Here is a 15,122-nt window from a genome sequence, read left to right as displayed (position 1 = left end):
GTTGTAATCAATGTTCCCTCTAAAAAATAAATCGGTCTGAGCAAACACTCAAACCTCCTGAGCAGACATCAGCAACTACTGAGCAAACAAACGTCACTCAAACGTTAGATAATGCGAAGTGAGCGCCCCTCACTTCACACAGGTGAATTTTTTATAGTCTGATTCAAACACAGGAGTAATAAAAGGAGAGGAGGAGACCTGTCTGTCGTCTCGCCTGTGTAATCTAAATAAAGTGTGGGCAAATGTCGACTCGGGATAGGTATTATTACTCGGGGGGGGGGGGGGGGGGGTACACCAGCGTCTCTGTGCGCGACGGATTTAAGGTTTGCGCGAGAGCATTTGGCCGCACATGGCATCACTATAACAGCATTTCAAAGTCTGCACCATAATAGTTTTCATATTTTGTGAAGGGTTTCAGATCTGCTGTATTGGGCAAGACTTGTGTCATCAACTCAGAGACCCACAGGAAAACCACATCTTGGTCTTTGTGGTTAAATGGCCTGGACCTTTGGTAAATGTGTGGTAATGGATAATAACAGTGTGTGGACTTTTATTTTGATGCTGATCTTCTGTTTGTCCTGCAACTGATCACCTGAGTGGATGTGCATGCTTATAAACCTTCAGTTTTATAACTGGCAGGACTGGAAGGGGAAAAGAACCATTTTAAGACTGGAATTAATTATCACCAATAGGCTTGTGCTATTTCCATTTCGGTACAATTTTAGAAAGTTGAGCTTGGTGATCGGCAATGTAACTTCTCCAGGAGATTTGTCTTTTATTGTAGCAGAATTGTACCGGATTGTTGATGCTGACATACTGTGTATTGCATTTCCTGGTTGTCAGTGACATAGTATTCTATGCAGGGATCCATCCAGGGCACAAGTGGCACAGAATCACAGGCAGTGATAGCTGAACCAGAGCAGTGTTGGATAGATACCAAGCATGGACCAACTGAAGAAGAGACTTAAAATTAAGAACATCCTAGTTCAGCAGTGCTTGAGTGAATGTTTGGGCACGTTCATCCTTATAGTAAGTGTATACAGTATATATCCTTTTTTATATAACCATTTCCTTCTGCATAATATACTGCATGTGGTACCTTGTGTGGTAATGAATTTTACTACAAGCATTTTAACATGAACTTTGAGAGCAGTGGACTAAAGATATCAATATGTTCTGGGCTGGCAGTCCATTTTGATGGCATGATTCACACCTCAGGGTCAGCATGTTCATTGTTTTTTGCTGAAATTTGATTCAATCACATCTTGCATTGTTTATATTCACCCAAAGGCTGATGCAAAGACCTTATTCTGAGAATAATTCACTCTTTTAACATCTACTGAGATGATGACTCTCTTTTACAGAAGTTTAATTTAATGTATTTAGTTACATGGTTTGTAAACCTAATCATAGCAAATAGGTTAGATATGCCAGACCACGGTATGCTCAACTATTTGAACCCTAGCATCCCTATACTGGGCATGTGAGCATGTCATAAGACCGGTAAGTGAACGTTCTGTAAAAATAAAAAATAAATAGCAGGACTACAAGCACACAAAGTGGTGTGATGTGAGCTTGTAGATCATCTATTTTCAGCAAAGCAATTTGGTGTAGAGTTAAAAAAAAATAAACAGGAGGGGACCAAGTATAGACAGACGACCCATGGGGGATCCCTGGTCAATAACGTACGGTACAGTATATTGAATTTAAGTGCTTAAATCCCCTCCCTTTTCTCTGAAATCTGCCCAGTTGTTGTATTTAGTTATAATTTAACAATAATTGGTCTATTTCCCTGTCTATCATGTTTATTGGTATTGTGTACTAGTGTTTCTCGTGCATGCGTTTGTGTGTGTAATATATGCATGGTATGAATAATATATTAGTATAATATATATTAGTATCCCACTATCCCCCCCCCCCCCCCCCCCCCCCCCCCATTCTTCCTTTTTCCTCAAGATATTTGGCCTTTCAGCATCAGCCCAGGTGAGAACAACACAGGGTATGAAGGGCCAGTACCTGTCCATCAACATGGCCTTCTCAGTTGGGGTCATGGTTGCCATGTATATCAGCAGGAACATTTCTGGTAAATTTGACATGTTATTCCTGCTTAGAGATGGGAACAAGGTCCCAAACCCAGGAAAATATATATGGAGCCTACAAATTATGAAGTACATCTCCGGTACACAGTAGAAATGACTGAAGCATGATAAGCATGCACAGTGTTTAACTAATTAAGGCCAATTCTAAAAATGTCTTCAGATATGCAGATATATGTCAAATCTAAAATTACACAAATGCTGTTCCTATTTTTTATGTTAACAAATATGTTATTTAACATATGTGTTAACGTTTGTGTCCATCTCTCCACTTTCCTATAGGGGCCCATTTGAATCCAGCTCTGTCTCTGTGTAGCTGTGTGATGGGGCAAATGCCCTGGGCCAAACTCCTGCCCTACTGTCTCTCTCAGGTCCTGGGGGCCTACATAGCGTCTGCTGTGGTTTTCTTCATGTACTACGGTAAAACATCATTCATGCTTCATTGTACGATGGTGTAGTACCCTGAAATTTCCATAATGTTTGGTACTCACTCATGCTCATGATGGATAGTGACCTTGTACATCAGACTTAAAACGGATCCAAGATTCCATCTCCATTTTCTCTCTTTTCTGGTTCATATTGCATTACACATAATTACCTATTCTATTAGGCTATTAAAATAGTTTGAAGTCCGTCAGTCAGACAGACAGACTGTTCTCGAGATGCATGATAGACAGACACACGGACGGACAGACAGATTTTGTGCATAAACAGTAGAATGCTATATTATCAATAAAACATTCATGTTTTGTCAATTATTTGGGGTCCCACTTGCATTTCCTCATGGCCCACTGAAGCACCGTAGATGATGGGGTAAGCACCATAGGAAATTCCATAACATGAGGCCGAATATGAGAAAAAGAAAGTCAAATATCCACAGATTCCACACCAATTAATCGGTCACCATCACTACCCATCAGTGGGCCCCGGCCCACAAGTTGGGAATCGCTGGTTTATTATTACATTAAACACATGTGTGTCTTTCTTTGTCTGTTTAGATGCCATTATGGACTACAGCAGTGGCATCCTGACTGTGTACGGAGCAAATGAAACAGCCTCTATTTTTGCCACCTATCCATCTGAGTTCCTGACTTTGGGGAGCAGTTTCCTTGACCAGGTAAAAGATGATTAGAATAAGTAAGAGAAAATTCATACCACACCCATCTAATTTGAATTTATACTCAAAAGTGACATAATTAAACAATTCAACACTTTAAAATGTATTTAGGCCTATATTTTGTAAACTGTCGTGCTATGCAGAATATAACTCTTAACTAACTCTTATGACATGCAATTAGTCAACAACATATTAGGGATATGATATCTTCCCTTTGCACAAATTATAACTGTTAAGAGTTTCATGGCTTAAAGGACCACTTCACTACTTTTCAACCTACCTTCATATAATTGGTCCTCAATAATGTTCATGATAAAATGCCACTTTTTTTCCCTAGTCCTGTGTCTCATGGGAGGGCTGTGTGCAGTTCAGAAACCGGTCCACTAGTGACATCATCGATGGGGAGTCCAACCAAAAAGAAACTGCAGGCTTTCTATTCCTGAAAAGTTGCAATGCGATAATGGAAGCCTTCGTTCTCACAATAATAAAAATCTAAAAAAGCTTGTTTAAAAGAAAATCAGCCTAACGATGATGTCGAGGTTTCTGAACTGCCCACATCCCTCCAATGAGATACAGACTGAGTAGAAAGCATTTGTGGCATTTTATCATGAACATTAGTGAGTAGTATATGAAGATACCAGTAGGCCAAAAAGTCACGAAGTGGTCCTTTAACTCCATCAGTGAAATAAATTAAGGCTTGTGGTCTTCTGGATTCACATGGTTATTTCATGATGAAAGTTACAGGTTATTGTCTCCACCGGGCATGGGGGAGGACGGTCCGTGTGTGTGTGTGTCTGTGTACAGCTAATCTCCGGCACCGTTGGCCTGGTCTATGCCAAACTGTGCAAACACACTCCCTTGATGCCAACAACGAACCTCTGTATATAATTGGTTAACATTGGCTTCCAAAGTTTGCAGGATTGGCCAGTTTTGAACAAAATGCCTCAAATAATGTAATATTGCATGCACATTCCTACTAGGCAGTAGGCAGAGGAATAAATTCGACCCTTTTCACATTGGCCTGTTATAGCGGCACCAGCAGTTCACATTCAGTTTACATGAATTTGCATTTAAAGCATTTATTTCCTAAACATAAAGCAGGCAAGGACTGCATGGTAAAAGTCAACGTACAATATTCCTGTTACCACAATACGCATGCATACTCTTATCTGTAACAGATAATTAACCAGTGTCCTCGCTCTAACCATACAGGCAGTTGGTACAGGGATGATAATGATGTGCTACCTGCCATTGGTGGACATTCATAACGATCCTGTCCCACACAACCTGGTGCCCCCATTGGTTGCGGTTGGTTTACTGGGCATCTCTATGGCCATGTCTTCCAACTGTGGGGGTGCGATCAACCCAGCCAGAGACCTGGGGCCACGCCTACTCACCCTATGTGCAGGCTGGGGCACAGAGGTGTTCACGTGAGTGATATTGATACGCACCACTTATGGAATTGAGTAATGCGAGTAATACATTTTCCTCAAATACAAACAAATGCAAATTTTTATGTCAAATTTTTATGTCCAAAGCCATTACTGAAAACAGAAAAGGAACCTGTATTCCAATGGATCCAGTGTAGTTATTGTTTAGTCACAAGCTCTTGTTAATAATATCCATTGGTTAAATATTTATAAAAACCGACAAACCAAACATTCCACTTTCAACTTGGTGTCTACAGTATTGTTTTTGGCATGTCATCCAAAAACTAATTAACGTTGTATTGTATTTTCACTATATTTGATGAACTATGGAGATGAAAGTAAGATACATGGTTTCTGGCCGACAATGTGACAATAACTAAAATTGTAAATGGTGCATACTGTAGCACTTTTAATCCAAGGTGCTTTACATAGATTGTGCATTACATTCCTACACACATTCATATTTCATGTAACACTGATGGCAGAGGAAACCATGCAAGGCACCAACCTGCACATCAGGAGCAATTTGCTAGGGGTTCAGAGCCACTGCCACCCATGTAGGCCTACATTGTTTATGGCATTTTGACTTGGGGGAAATAATCGTAAGCTTTTTTCTTTCCTTTTAGAAAAAGAATACCAAGACATATTGCAAATACATTTTGCAAATATTGCAATACGGTACATTGTGCAGTACATCTCACAAAGCTCTCACTCTATTCCACCCTCTAGGGCTTACAACTACTGGTTCTGGGTGCCCATCGTGGCTCCCATGGTGGGAGCCGTCCTGGCTTCCTGGATCTATGTCATCATCATTCAGTGGCACCTACCTGAGATGTACCTGCCCCAGTTAGAGCCAGAAGAACCTAGAAGTGACCTCCTCCCAGGAACTGGCTCCCACAGGAGCGTGGAGACCGCATTTGAAAATGGCCTTGAGTTGTCCCAGAAACTATAGTCAATGCAAAAGGCTGTTTTGCGAGGCTAATTGAGGTTTTTAAGGTGACCCTTTGCTCCGTTTCTCTGTCTGAAATTGAAAATTAAAAAGATATTTTCCATTAAAGTCCCCACAGCAAATAAAATAAAGCTTGATATTTGTCATGCATGACTTTTGTTTTTCTTTCTTTACATTTTACTGTTCAACTCAATTCAGTTTTCTTCTTTTTTTATAATATGGGAGTTAGGCTATTTATCGTAATGTAAGAGGTTAAAAATGAATAGACTTTTACATTACAAACTAGGGATGTCCCAATACACTTTTTTCGTTCCTGATCTGATCCCGATACCACAATTTCTGTGTTAGCCGATACCGAATACTGATATTTATAATAATAAAAATAATAAAAGAATATAGAAGTCACCTCTATGGACGGAGCAGAGTGGCTGTGTTTGTTTAGAGACAGATATCTCGTGTTTATAATATCTAGCTATATATCTCGTGTTGTGTTTATAGCAGACTCCTCACTCTAATGTGCACTTGCAGTTCTGGGCTGGCAACTCAAAAGCAAACTCCACAAACTCCTCTACATTTTATTTACCTGCCACAGTGTCAATAGTACAAACTTTGGCATGCTACTAGTCCTACGTACTTACACCTAGAAACCCCATTCAGACTTTTTATAATTCAGCTTACTGTGGAGACACATGCTGGAACTTTTTACTCTGAAATGTTTTATAGTTTCTGCCCAATGCATTCTCAATGGCAATAGCACAAACGTTGGCATGCTACTGCTGCTCAATGGCAGACATTGGCACGTCAAAAAAGCACTTTCACCTAGAAACTCCATTCACACTTTTTATTATTCAGCTTACTGTGGAGACACATGCTGGAACTTTTTACTTTAAAATGTTTTGTAGTTTCTGAGTTATTTAACTTAAACGCCCAATGCATTCTCTATGGCAAAAGCACAAACTTTGGCATGCTACTTGTCCTACATACTTACACCTAGCATCCCCAGCCTACTTAGGTTCATCACACACTGAGCAATAGCCGGCTATTAGACGTGCGTCTAAAAATGGGATGAAAAACGTCTAAAAATAGACGTCTAAAACACGTCTATTTTTAGACTTGTTTTAGACGTTTATAAACAGAACATTCAGGGTTCTAGTCTCCTGAAGAACATTTTCACTGTCCATCTAAATTCTAAACGGCTGGTTAAATATAAGTTCCCGATTGTACCTTACATGCCAATGTGGCTCAAAAGATAAATCTGAGGTTCATAATCCAAAGGTTACTGGTTCAAAACTAATACTCAACCAATGCTGCAGTAATTTGAACTTTTCAAGGCTAGAATAAAAAATAAAAACTCATAAGCACCAGGAGACATGTGCTGATTGCCCCAAGGTGCCTTAGCTCAATGGTGTGGTGTGCTTGATCGGTTGCCTCTGCTACCTCCTGCCTCTGGCAGGTTCAAGTCCCATGCAAGGTACTAGTGAGGACCATCGGGAGACGGTGCTCTCTCCCCCTGTTTCCTGAAAAGTAGCAGTTGGGGGTTATGTTTGAAAGAACCCTGTCCACCTAAAATTTTACAGATAAGAATTAGGTCAAACGTTTAAAAATAAAATAGCAATTTGGCCCATCATCTGACAGACAGAATAGTCTGTGTATTTGCATACTGGGCCCTGATTGGTGGCCCAAAACTTGGTTGGAAAGTCCCTCTTTTATGTCTGGCTTCCAGGCCAGTTGGAAAAGGGCACACTGAGAGGTGGTAAGAGTATGTTAAATTGGACATTTTCATGGTAAAAGGTTAGCTGGACAGGGTTCTTTCAGACATAAGCCCCAACCGTTACATCTAAGGAAACAGGGGGAGAGAGCGCCGTCTCCCGATGGTCCTCCAGCACCTTGATGTCATGACATGGGACTTGAACCTGCCAACTGCCTGTAGCAGAGGCAACGGGTCAAGCGCTCCACACCATTACGCCAACGCACCTTTGGGCATTCAGCACATGTCTCCTGGTGCTTTTGAGTTTTTATTTTTTATTCAAGCCTTGAAAAGTTCAAATTACTGCAGCATTGAGCTGTAAGAGGAACAGGACTTATACAGGACTTGAACAGGACTTGAACATGGAATGTCTGTACTGAAAGCCTGATGATTAGACCACTGCACCATCAGTCAGACACTCTCAGGCAAAGTCTCCTGGTAATTTTGAAGTGATCTTTTGTTTGTTAGCCTTCAGTTAGTAAAGTTTAAATAACACAGAATCATATTAATCAGATGTTTCTTAGCGCTGTTGAGGTCTTCTTTTATATGATAGTGTAACAGCCGGGAATCGAACCCTGGTCTCCCACGTGGAAAGCCAACATCTTAACCACTGCGACAATTAGAGTTTTGAGGTAGGCAGGCTGAGGCTGTGAGCCACTGCTAGAATAGCAGTAAATGAAGCTCAATAACTAGCATTAAACTTTAGGAAGAGTGGGATTTGAAAATGAACTCTCTGTGCGGAATAACCCCTACTACACCATCACTCAGTAACATCTGCCTCTTTGTACTGTTGAAGCGATCTTTTGTATGTTAGCCTTCAGATAGTAAAGTTGAAAGAATCAAGAGTTGAACATAGAATCACGTTCATCAGAGTGTAACACCCAGGAATCGAACACAGGTCACCTGCACTGAAGGCCAACATCTTAACCACTAAGCCAAAGCAACTGCCTATGGCTCAGGGGAGATATGAGACTTTTGAGGTCATCAGGCTGAGGCTGTGAGCCACTGCTATACAATAAAAAAAATCAAAAAACGATGGGCTATAACCCATGTTTTTTTTGTTTGTTTTTTTAATCATCAAAAATGATGAAAAACGGCGTGCTATAGTATGCCGTACGGTATGGGCTATAGCCCATGGTAAAAAATGATGAAAAACGAGGATAACTTTTTTTTCAAAAATTCAAAAAACGATGGGCTATAACCCATGTTTTTTTTTTTTTTTTTTTAAACCTCAAAAATGATGAAAAACCGCGTGCTATAGTATGCCGTACGGTATGGGCTATAGCCCATGGTCAAAAATGATGAAAAACTAGGTAATTTTTTTTTTTTTAAATTCAAAAAACGATGGGCTATAACCCATGTTTTTTTTGTTTTTTTTTATTATATCCTCAAAAATGATGGAAAACGGCGTGCTACAGTATGCCGTACGGTATGGGCTATTAGACGAGCGTCTAAAATGGGATAAAAAACGTCTAAAAATAGACGTCTAAAACACGTCTGAAAATAGACGTGTTTTAGACGTAAATTTTTAGACGTTTCTTAGACGTCTATTTTTAGACGTTTTTTATTCTATTTTTAGACGCACGTCTAATAGCCGGCTATTGCTCAGTGGGATGGTCAAAAAGGATGAAAAACGAGGATTTAAAAAAAAATCAAAAAACGATGGGCTAGAACCCATCGTTTTCTTTTTTTTTTCATTGGTTAAGTCAGACATTCTCAACTGCATTACCTATGCCTGTGTGGCTCATGAGTAAAATCCAGTGTTTGTACACCAAAGGTTGCGAGTTCGAACCTGCCACAGGACATTTTCACTGTCCATCTAAATTCTAAACGGATGGTTAAATATAAGTTCCCGATTTTACCTTACTTGCCAGTGTGGCTCAAAAGATAAATCTGAGGTTCGTAATCCAAAGGTTACTGGTTCAAAACTCCATCAAAACTAATACTCAACCAATGCTGCAGTAATTTGAAATTTGAAATTTGAAATTTTCAAGGCTAGAATAAAAAATAAAAACTCAAAAGCACCAGGAGACATGTGCTGAATGCCCAAAGGTGCCTTGGCGTAATGGTGTGGAGCTTGACCCGTTGCCTCTGCTACAGGCAGTTGGCAGGTTCAAGTCCCATGTCATGACATCAAGGTGCTGGAGGACCATCGGGAGACGGTGCTCTCTCCCCCTGTTTCTTGAAAAGTAACAGTTGGGGGTTATGTTTGAAAGAACCCTGTCCACCTAACATTTTACAGATAAGAATTAGGTCAAACGTTTACAAATAAAATTGCAATGCATTTTGGCCCATCTGACAGAATAGTCTTTGTATTTGCATACTGGGCCCCGATTATAATCGTTGACAATGGCAATGTCATTTTTCTTGACTTTTGACAATGAAAAAACTACACTATAGTATATTTGTTTAATAATCGTCGCAAAAACCATGAACTATAGTTCATGATTTTCGCAACGATTTCAAAAACCAATATGAAAATGATGAAAAAACGACATACTATAGTTCATGGTTTTGGCCCATCATCTGACAGAATAGGCTGTGTATTTGCATACTGGGCCCTGATTGGTGGCCCAAAACTTGGTTGGAAAGTCCCTCTTTTATGTCTGGCTTCCAGGCCAGTTGGAAAAGGGCACACTGAGAGGTGGTAAGAGTATGTTAAATTGGACATTTTCATGGTAAAAGGTTAGCTGGACAGGGTTCTTTCAGACATAAGCCCCAACCGTTACATCTCAGGAAACAGGGGGAGAGAGCACCGTCTCCCGATGGTCCTCCAGCACCTTGATGTCATGACATGGGACTTGAACCTGCCAACTGCCTGTAGCAGAGGCAACGGGTCAAGCGCTCCACACCATTACGCCAACGCACCTTTGGGCATTCAGCACATGTCTCCTGGTGCTTTTGAGTTTTTATTTTTTATTCAAGCCTTGAAAAGTTCAAATTACTGCAGCATTGAGCTGTAGGAGGAACAGGACTTGAACATGGAATGTCTGTACTGAAAGCCTGATGATTAGACCACTGCACCATCAGTCAGACACTCTCAGGCAAAGTCTCCTGGTAATTTTGAAGTGATCTTTTGTTTGTTAGCCTTCAGTTAGTAAAGTTTAAATAACACAGAATCATATTAATCAGATGTTTCTTAGCGCTGTTGAGGTCTTCTTTTATATGATAGTGTAACAGCCGGGAATCGAACCCTGGTCTCCCACGTGGAAAGCCAACATCTTAACCACTGTGACAATTAGAGTTTTGAGGTAGGCAGGCTGAGGCTGTGAGCCACTGCTAGAATAGCAGTAAATGAAGCTCAATAACTAGCATTAAACTTTAGGAAGAGTGGGATTTGAAAATAAACTCTCTGTGCGGAATAACCCCTACTACACCATCACTCAGTAACATCTGCCTCTTTGTACTGTTGAAGCGATCTTTTGTATGTTAGCCTTCAGATAGTAAAGTTGAAAGAATCAAGAGTTGAACATAGAATCACGTTCATCAGAGTGTAACACCCAGGAATTGAACACAGGTCACCTGCACTGAAGGCCAACATCTTAACCACAAAGCCAAAGCAACTGCCTATGGCTCAGGGGAGATATGAGACTTTTGAGGTCATCAGGCTGAGGCTGTGAGCCACTGCTATACAATAAAAAAAAATAAAAAAACGATGGGCTATAACCCATGTTTTTTTTGTTTGTTTTTTTAATCATCAAAAATGATGAAAAACGGCGTGCTATAGTATGCCGTACGGTATGGGCTATAGCCCATGGTAAAAAATGATGAAAAACGAGGATAACTTTTTTTTCAAAAATTCAAAAAACGATGGGCTATAACCCATGTTTTTTATTTTTTTTTATTTTTTTTTAATCCTCAAAAATGATGAAAAACGGCGTGCTATAGTATGCCGTACGGTATGGGCTAAAGCCCATGGTCAAAAATTATGAAAAACGAGGTTAAAAAAAAATGCAAAAAATCAAAAAACGATGGGCTATAACCCATGTTTTTTTTTTTTTTTTTTTTTTTCAAAACCTCAAAAATGATGAAAAACTGCGTGCTATAGTATGCCGTACGGTATGGGCTATAGCCCATGGTCAAAAATGATGAAAAACGAGGATAACTTTTTTTTCAAAAATTCGAAAAACGATGGGCTATAACCCATGTTTTTTATTTTTTTTTATTTTTTTTTAATCCTCAAAAATGATGAAAAACGGTGTGCTATAGTATGCCGTACGGTATGGGCTAAAGCCCATGGTCAAAAATTATGAAAAACGAGGTTAAAAAAAAATTCAAAAATTCAAAAAACGATGGGCTATAACCCATGTTTTTTTTTTTTTTTTTTTTTTCAAAACCTAAAAAATGATGGAAAACGGCGTGCTACAGTATGCCGTACGGTATGGGCTATTAGACGAGCGTCTAAAATGGGATAAAAAACGTCTAAAAATAGACGTCTAAAACACGTCTAAAAATAGACGTGTTTTAGACGTCAATTTTTAGACGTTTCTTAGACATCTATTTTTATACGTTTTTTATCCCATTTTTAGACGCACGTCTAATAGCCGGCTATTGCTCAGTGGGATGGTCAAAAAGGATGAAAAACGAGGATTTAAAAAAAAATCAAAAAACGATGGGCTAGAACCCATCGTTTTTTTTTTTTTTTTTCATTGGTTAAGTCAGACATTCTCAACTGCATTACCTATGCCTGTGTGGCTCATGAGTAAAATCCAGTGTTTGTACACCAAAGGTTGCGAGTTCGAACCTGCCACAGGACATTTTCACTGTCCATCTAAATTCTAAACGGATGGTTAAATATAAGTTCCCGATTTTACCTTACATGCCAGTGTGGCTCAAAAGATAAATCTGAGGTTCGTAATCCAAAGGTTACTGGTTCAAAACTCCATCAAAACTAATACTCAACCAATGCTGCAGTAATTTGAAATTTTCAAGGCTAGAATAAAAAAGAAAAACTCAAAAGCACCAGGAGACATGTGCTGAATGCCCAAAGGTGCCTTGGCGTAATGGTGTGGAGCGCTTGACCCGTTGCCTCTGCTACAGGCAGTTGGCAGGTTCAAGTCCCATGTCATGACATCAAGGTGCTGGAGGACCATCGGGAGACGGTGCTCTCTCCCCCTGTTTCCTGAAAAGTAACAGTCGGGGGTTATGTTTGAAAGAACCCTGTCCACCTAACATTTTACAGATAAGAATTAGGTCAAACGTTTACAAATAAAATTGCAATGCATTTTGGCCCATCTGACAGAATAGTCTGTGTATTTGCATACTGGGCCCCGATTATAATCGTCGACAATGGCAATGTCATTTTTCTTGACTTTTGACAATGAAAAAACTACACTGTAGTATATTTGTTTAATAATCGTCGCAAAAACCATGAACTATAGTTCATGATTTTCGCAACGATTTCAAAAACCAATATGAAAATGATGAAAAAACGACATACTATATATAGTTCATGGTTTTGGCCCATCATCTGACAGAATAGGCTGTGTATTTGCATACTGGGCCCTGATTGGTGGCCCAAAACTTGGTTGGAAAGTCCCTCTTTTATGTCTGGCTTCCAGGCCAGTTGGAAAAGGGCACACTGAGAGGTGGTAAGAGTATGTTAAATTGGACATTTTCATGGTAAAAGGTTAGCTGGACAGGGTTCTTTCAGACATAAGCCCCAACCGTTACATCTCAGGAAACAGGGGGAGAGAGCACCGTCTCCCGATGGTCCTCCAGCACCTTGATGTCATGACATGGGACTTGAACCTGCCAACTGCCTGTAGCAGAGGCAATGGGTCAAGCGCTCCACACCATTACGCCAACGCACCTTTGGGCATTCAGCACATGTCTCCTGGTGCTTTTGAGTTTTTATTTTTTATTCAAGCCTTGAAAAGTTCAAATTACTGCAGCATTGAGCTGTAGGAGGAACAGGACTTGAACATGGAATGTCTGTACTGAAAGCCTGATGATTAGACCACTGCACCATCAGTCAGACACTCTCAGGCAAAGTCTCCTGGTAATTTTGAAGTGATCTTTTGTTTGTTAGCCTTCAGTTAGTAAAGTTTAAATAACACAGAATCATATTAATCAGATGTTTCTTAGCGCTGTTGAGGTCTTCTTTTATATGATAGTGTAACAGCCGGGAATCGAACCCTGGTCTCCCACGTGGAAAGCCAACATCTTAACCACTGCGACAATTAGAGTTTTGAGGTAGGCAGGCTGAGGCTGTGAGCCACTGCTAGAATAGCAGTAAATGAAGCTCAATAACTAGCATTAAACTTTAGGAAGAGTGGGATTTGAAAATAAACTCTCTGTGCGGAATAACCCCTACTACACCATCACTCAGTAACATCTGCCTCTTTGTACTGTTGAAGCGATCTTTTGTATGTTAGCCTTCAGATAGTAAAGTTGAAAGAATCAAGAGTTGAACATAGAATCACGTTCATCAGAGTGTAACACCCAGGAATCGAACACAGGTCACCTGCACTGAAGGCCAACATCTTAACCACAAAGCCAAAGCAACTGCCTATGGCTCAGGGGAGATATGAGACTTTTGAGGTCATCAGGCTGAGGCTGTGAGCCACTGCTATACAATAAAAATAAATAAAAAAACGATGGGCTATAACCCATGTTTTTTTTGTTTGTTTTTTTAATCATCAAAAATGATGAAAAACGGCGTGCTATAGTATGCCGTACGGTATGGGCTATAGCCCATGGTAAAAAATGATGAAAAACGAGGATAACTTTTTTTTCAAAAATTCAAAAAACGATGGGCTATAACCCATGTTTTTTTTTTTTTTAATCCTCAAAAATGATGAAAAACGGCGTGCTATAGTATGCCGTACGGTATGGGCTAAAGCCCATGGTCAAAAATTATGAAAAACGAGGTTAAAAAAAAAATGCAAAAAATCAAAAAACGATGGGCTATAACCCATGTTTTTTTTTTTTTTTTTTTTTTTTTTCAAAACCTCAAAAATGATGAAAAACTGCGTGCTATAGTATGCCGTACGGTATGGGCTATAGCCCATGGTCAAAAATGATGAAAAACGAGGATAACTTTTTTTTCAAAAATTCGAAAAACGATGGGCTATAACCCATGTTTTTTCTTTTTTTTCCTTTTTTTTTAATCCTCAAAAATGATGAAAAACGGCGTGCTATAGTATGCCGTACGGTATGGGCTAAAGCCCATGGTCAAAAATTATGAAAAACGAGGTTAAAAAAAAATGCAAAAATTCTAAAAACGATGGGCTATAACCCATGTTTTTTTTTTTGTTTTTTTTTTTCAAAACCTCAAAAATGATGGAAAACGGCGTGCTACAGTATGCCGTACGGTATGGGCTATTAGACGAGCGTCTAAAATGGGATAAAAAACGTCTAAAAATAGACGTCTAAAACACGTCTAAAAATAGACGTGTTTTAGACGTCAATTTTTAGACGTTTCTTAGACATCTATTTTTATACGTTTTTTATCCCATTTTTAGACGCACGTCTAATAGCCGGCTATTGCTCAGTGGGATGGTCAAAAAGGATGAAAAACGAGGATTTAAAAAAAAATCAAAAAACGATGGGCTAGAACCCATCGTTTTTTTTTTTTTTTTTCATTGGTTAAGTCAGACATTCTCAACTGCATTACCTATGCCTGTGTGGCTCATGAGTAAAATCCAGTGTTTGTACACCAAAGGTTGCGAGTTCGAACCTGCCACAGGACATTTTCACTGTCCATCTAAATTCTAAACGGATGGTTAAATATAAGTTCCCGATTTTACCTTACATGCCAGTGTGTCTCAAAAGATAAATC

The 15,122-nt window shown here is 39.6% G+C and overlaps 2 protein-coding genes across 2 annotated transcripts in view; both read left to right on the top strand.

Moving 5' to 3' along the window:
• LOC310861134 (tuftelin-like) overlaps nucleotides 1-15,122 on the top strand; it is a 200,459-nt gene that overhangs the window by 95,386 nt on the left and 89,951 nt on the right. The window lies entirely within an intron of this gene.
• aqp10a (aquaporin 10a) lies at nucleotides 943-5,595 on the top strand (the record flags this gene model as incomplete). Its single annotated transcript, XM_083775316.1, has 6 exons — nucleotides 943-1,029; nucleotides 1,957-2,083; nucleotides 2,379-2,516; nucleotides 3,095-3,213; nucleotides 4,426-4,643; nucleotides 5,373-5,595. The coding sequence occupies 6 exons, from the start codon at nucleotides 943-945 to the stop codon at nucleotides 5,593-5,595; spliced, it is 912 nt and encodes a 303-aa protein (XP_083631442.1).

This window comes from Protomyctophum parallelum (assembly GCF_964188405.1).
Source record: "Protomyctophum parallelum genome assembly, chromosome: 1".
NCBI lineage: Eukaryota > Metazoa > Chordata > Actinopteri > Myctophiformes > Myctophidae > Protomyctophum > Protomyctophum parallelum.
The sequence above is the reverse complement of the archived record's forward strand: the minus strand, read 5'-3'. Positions and strand labels throughout refer to the sequence as shown.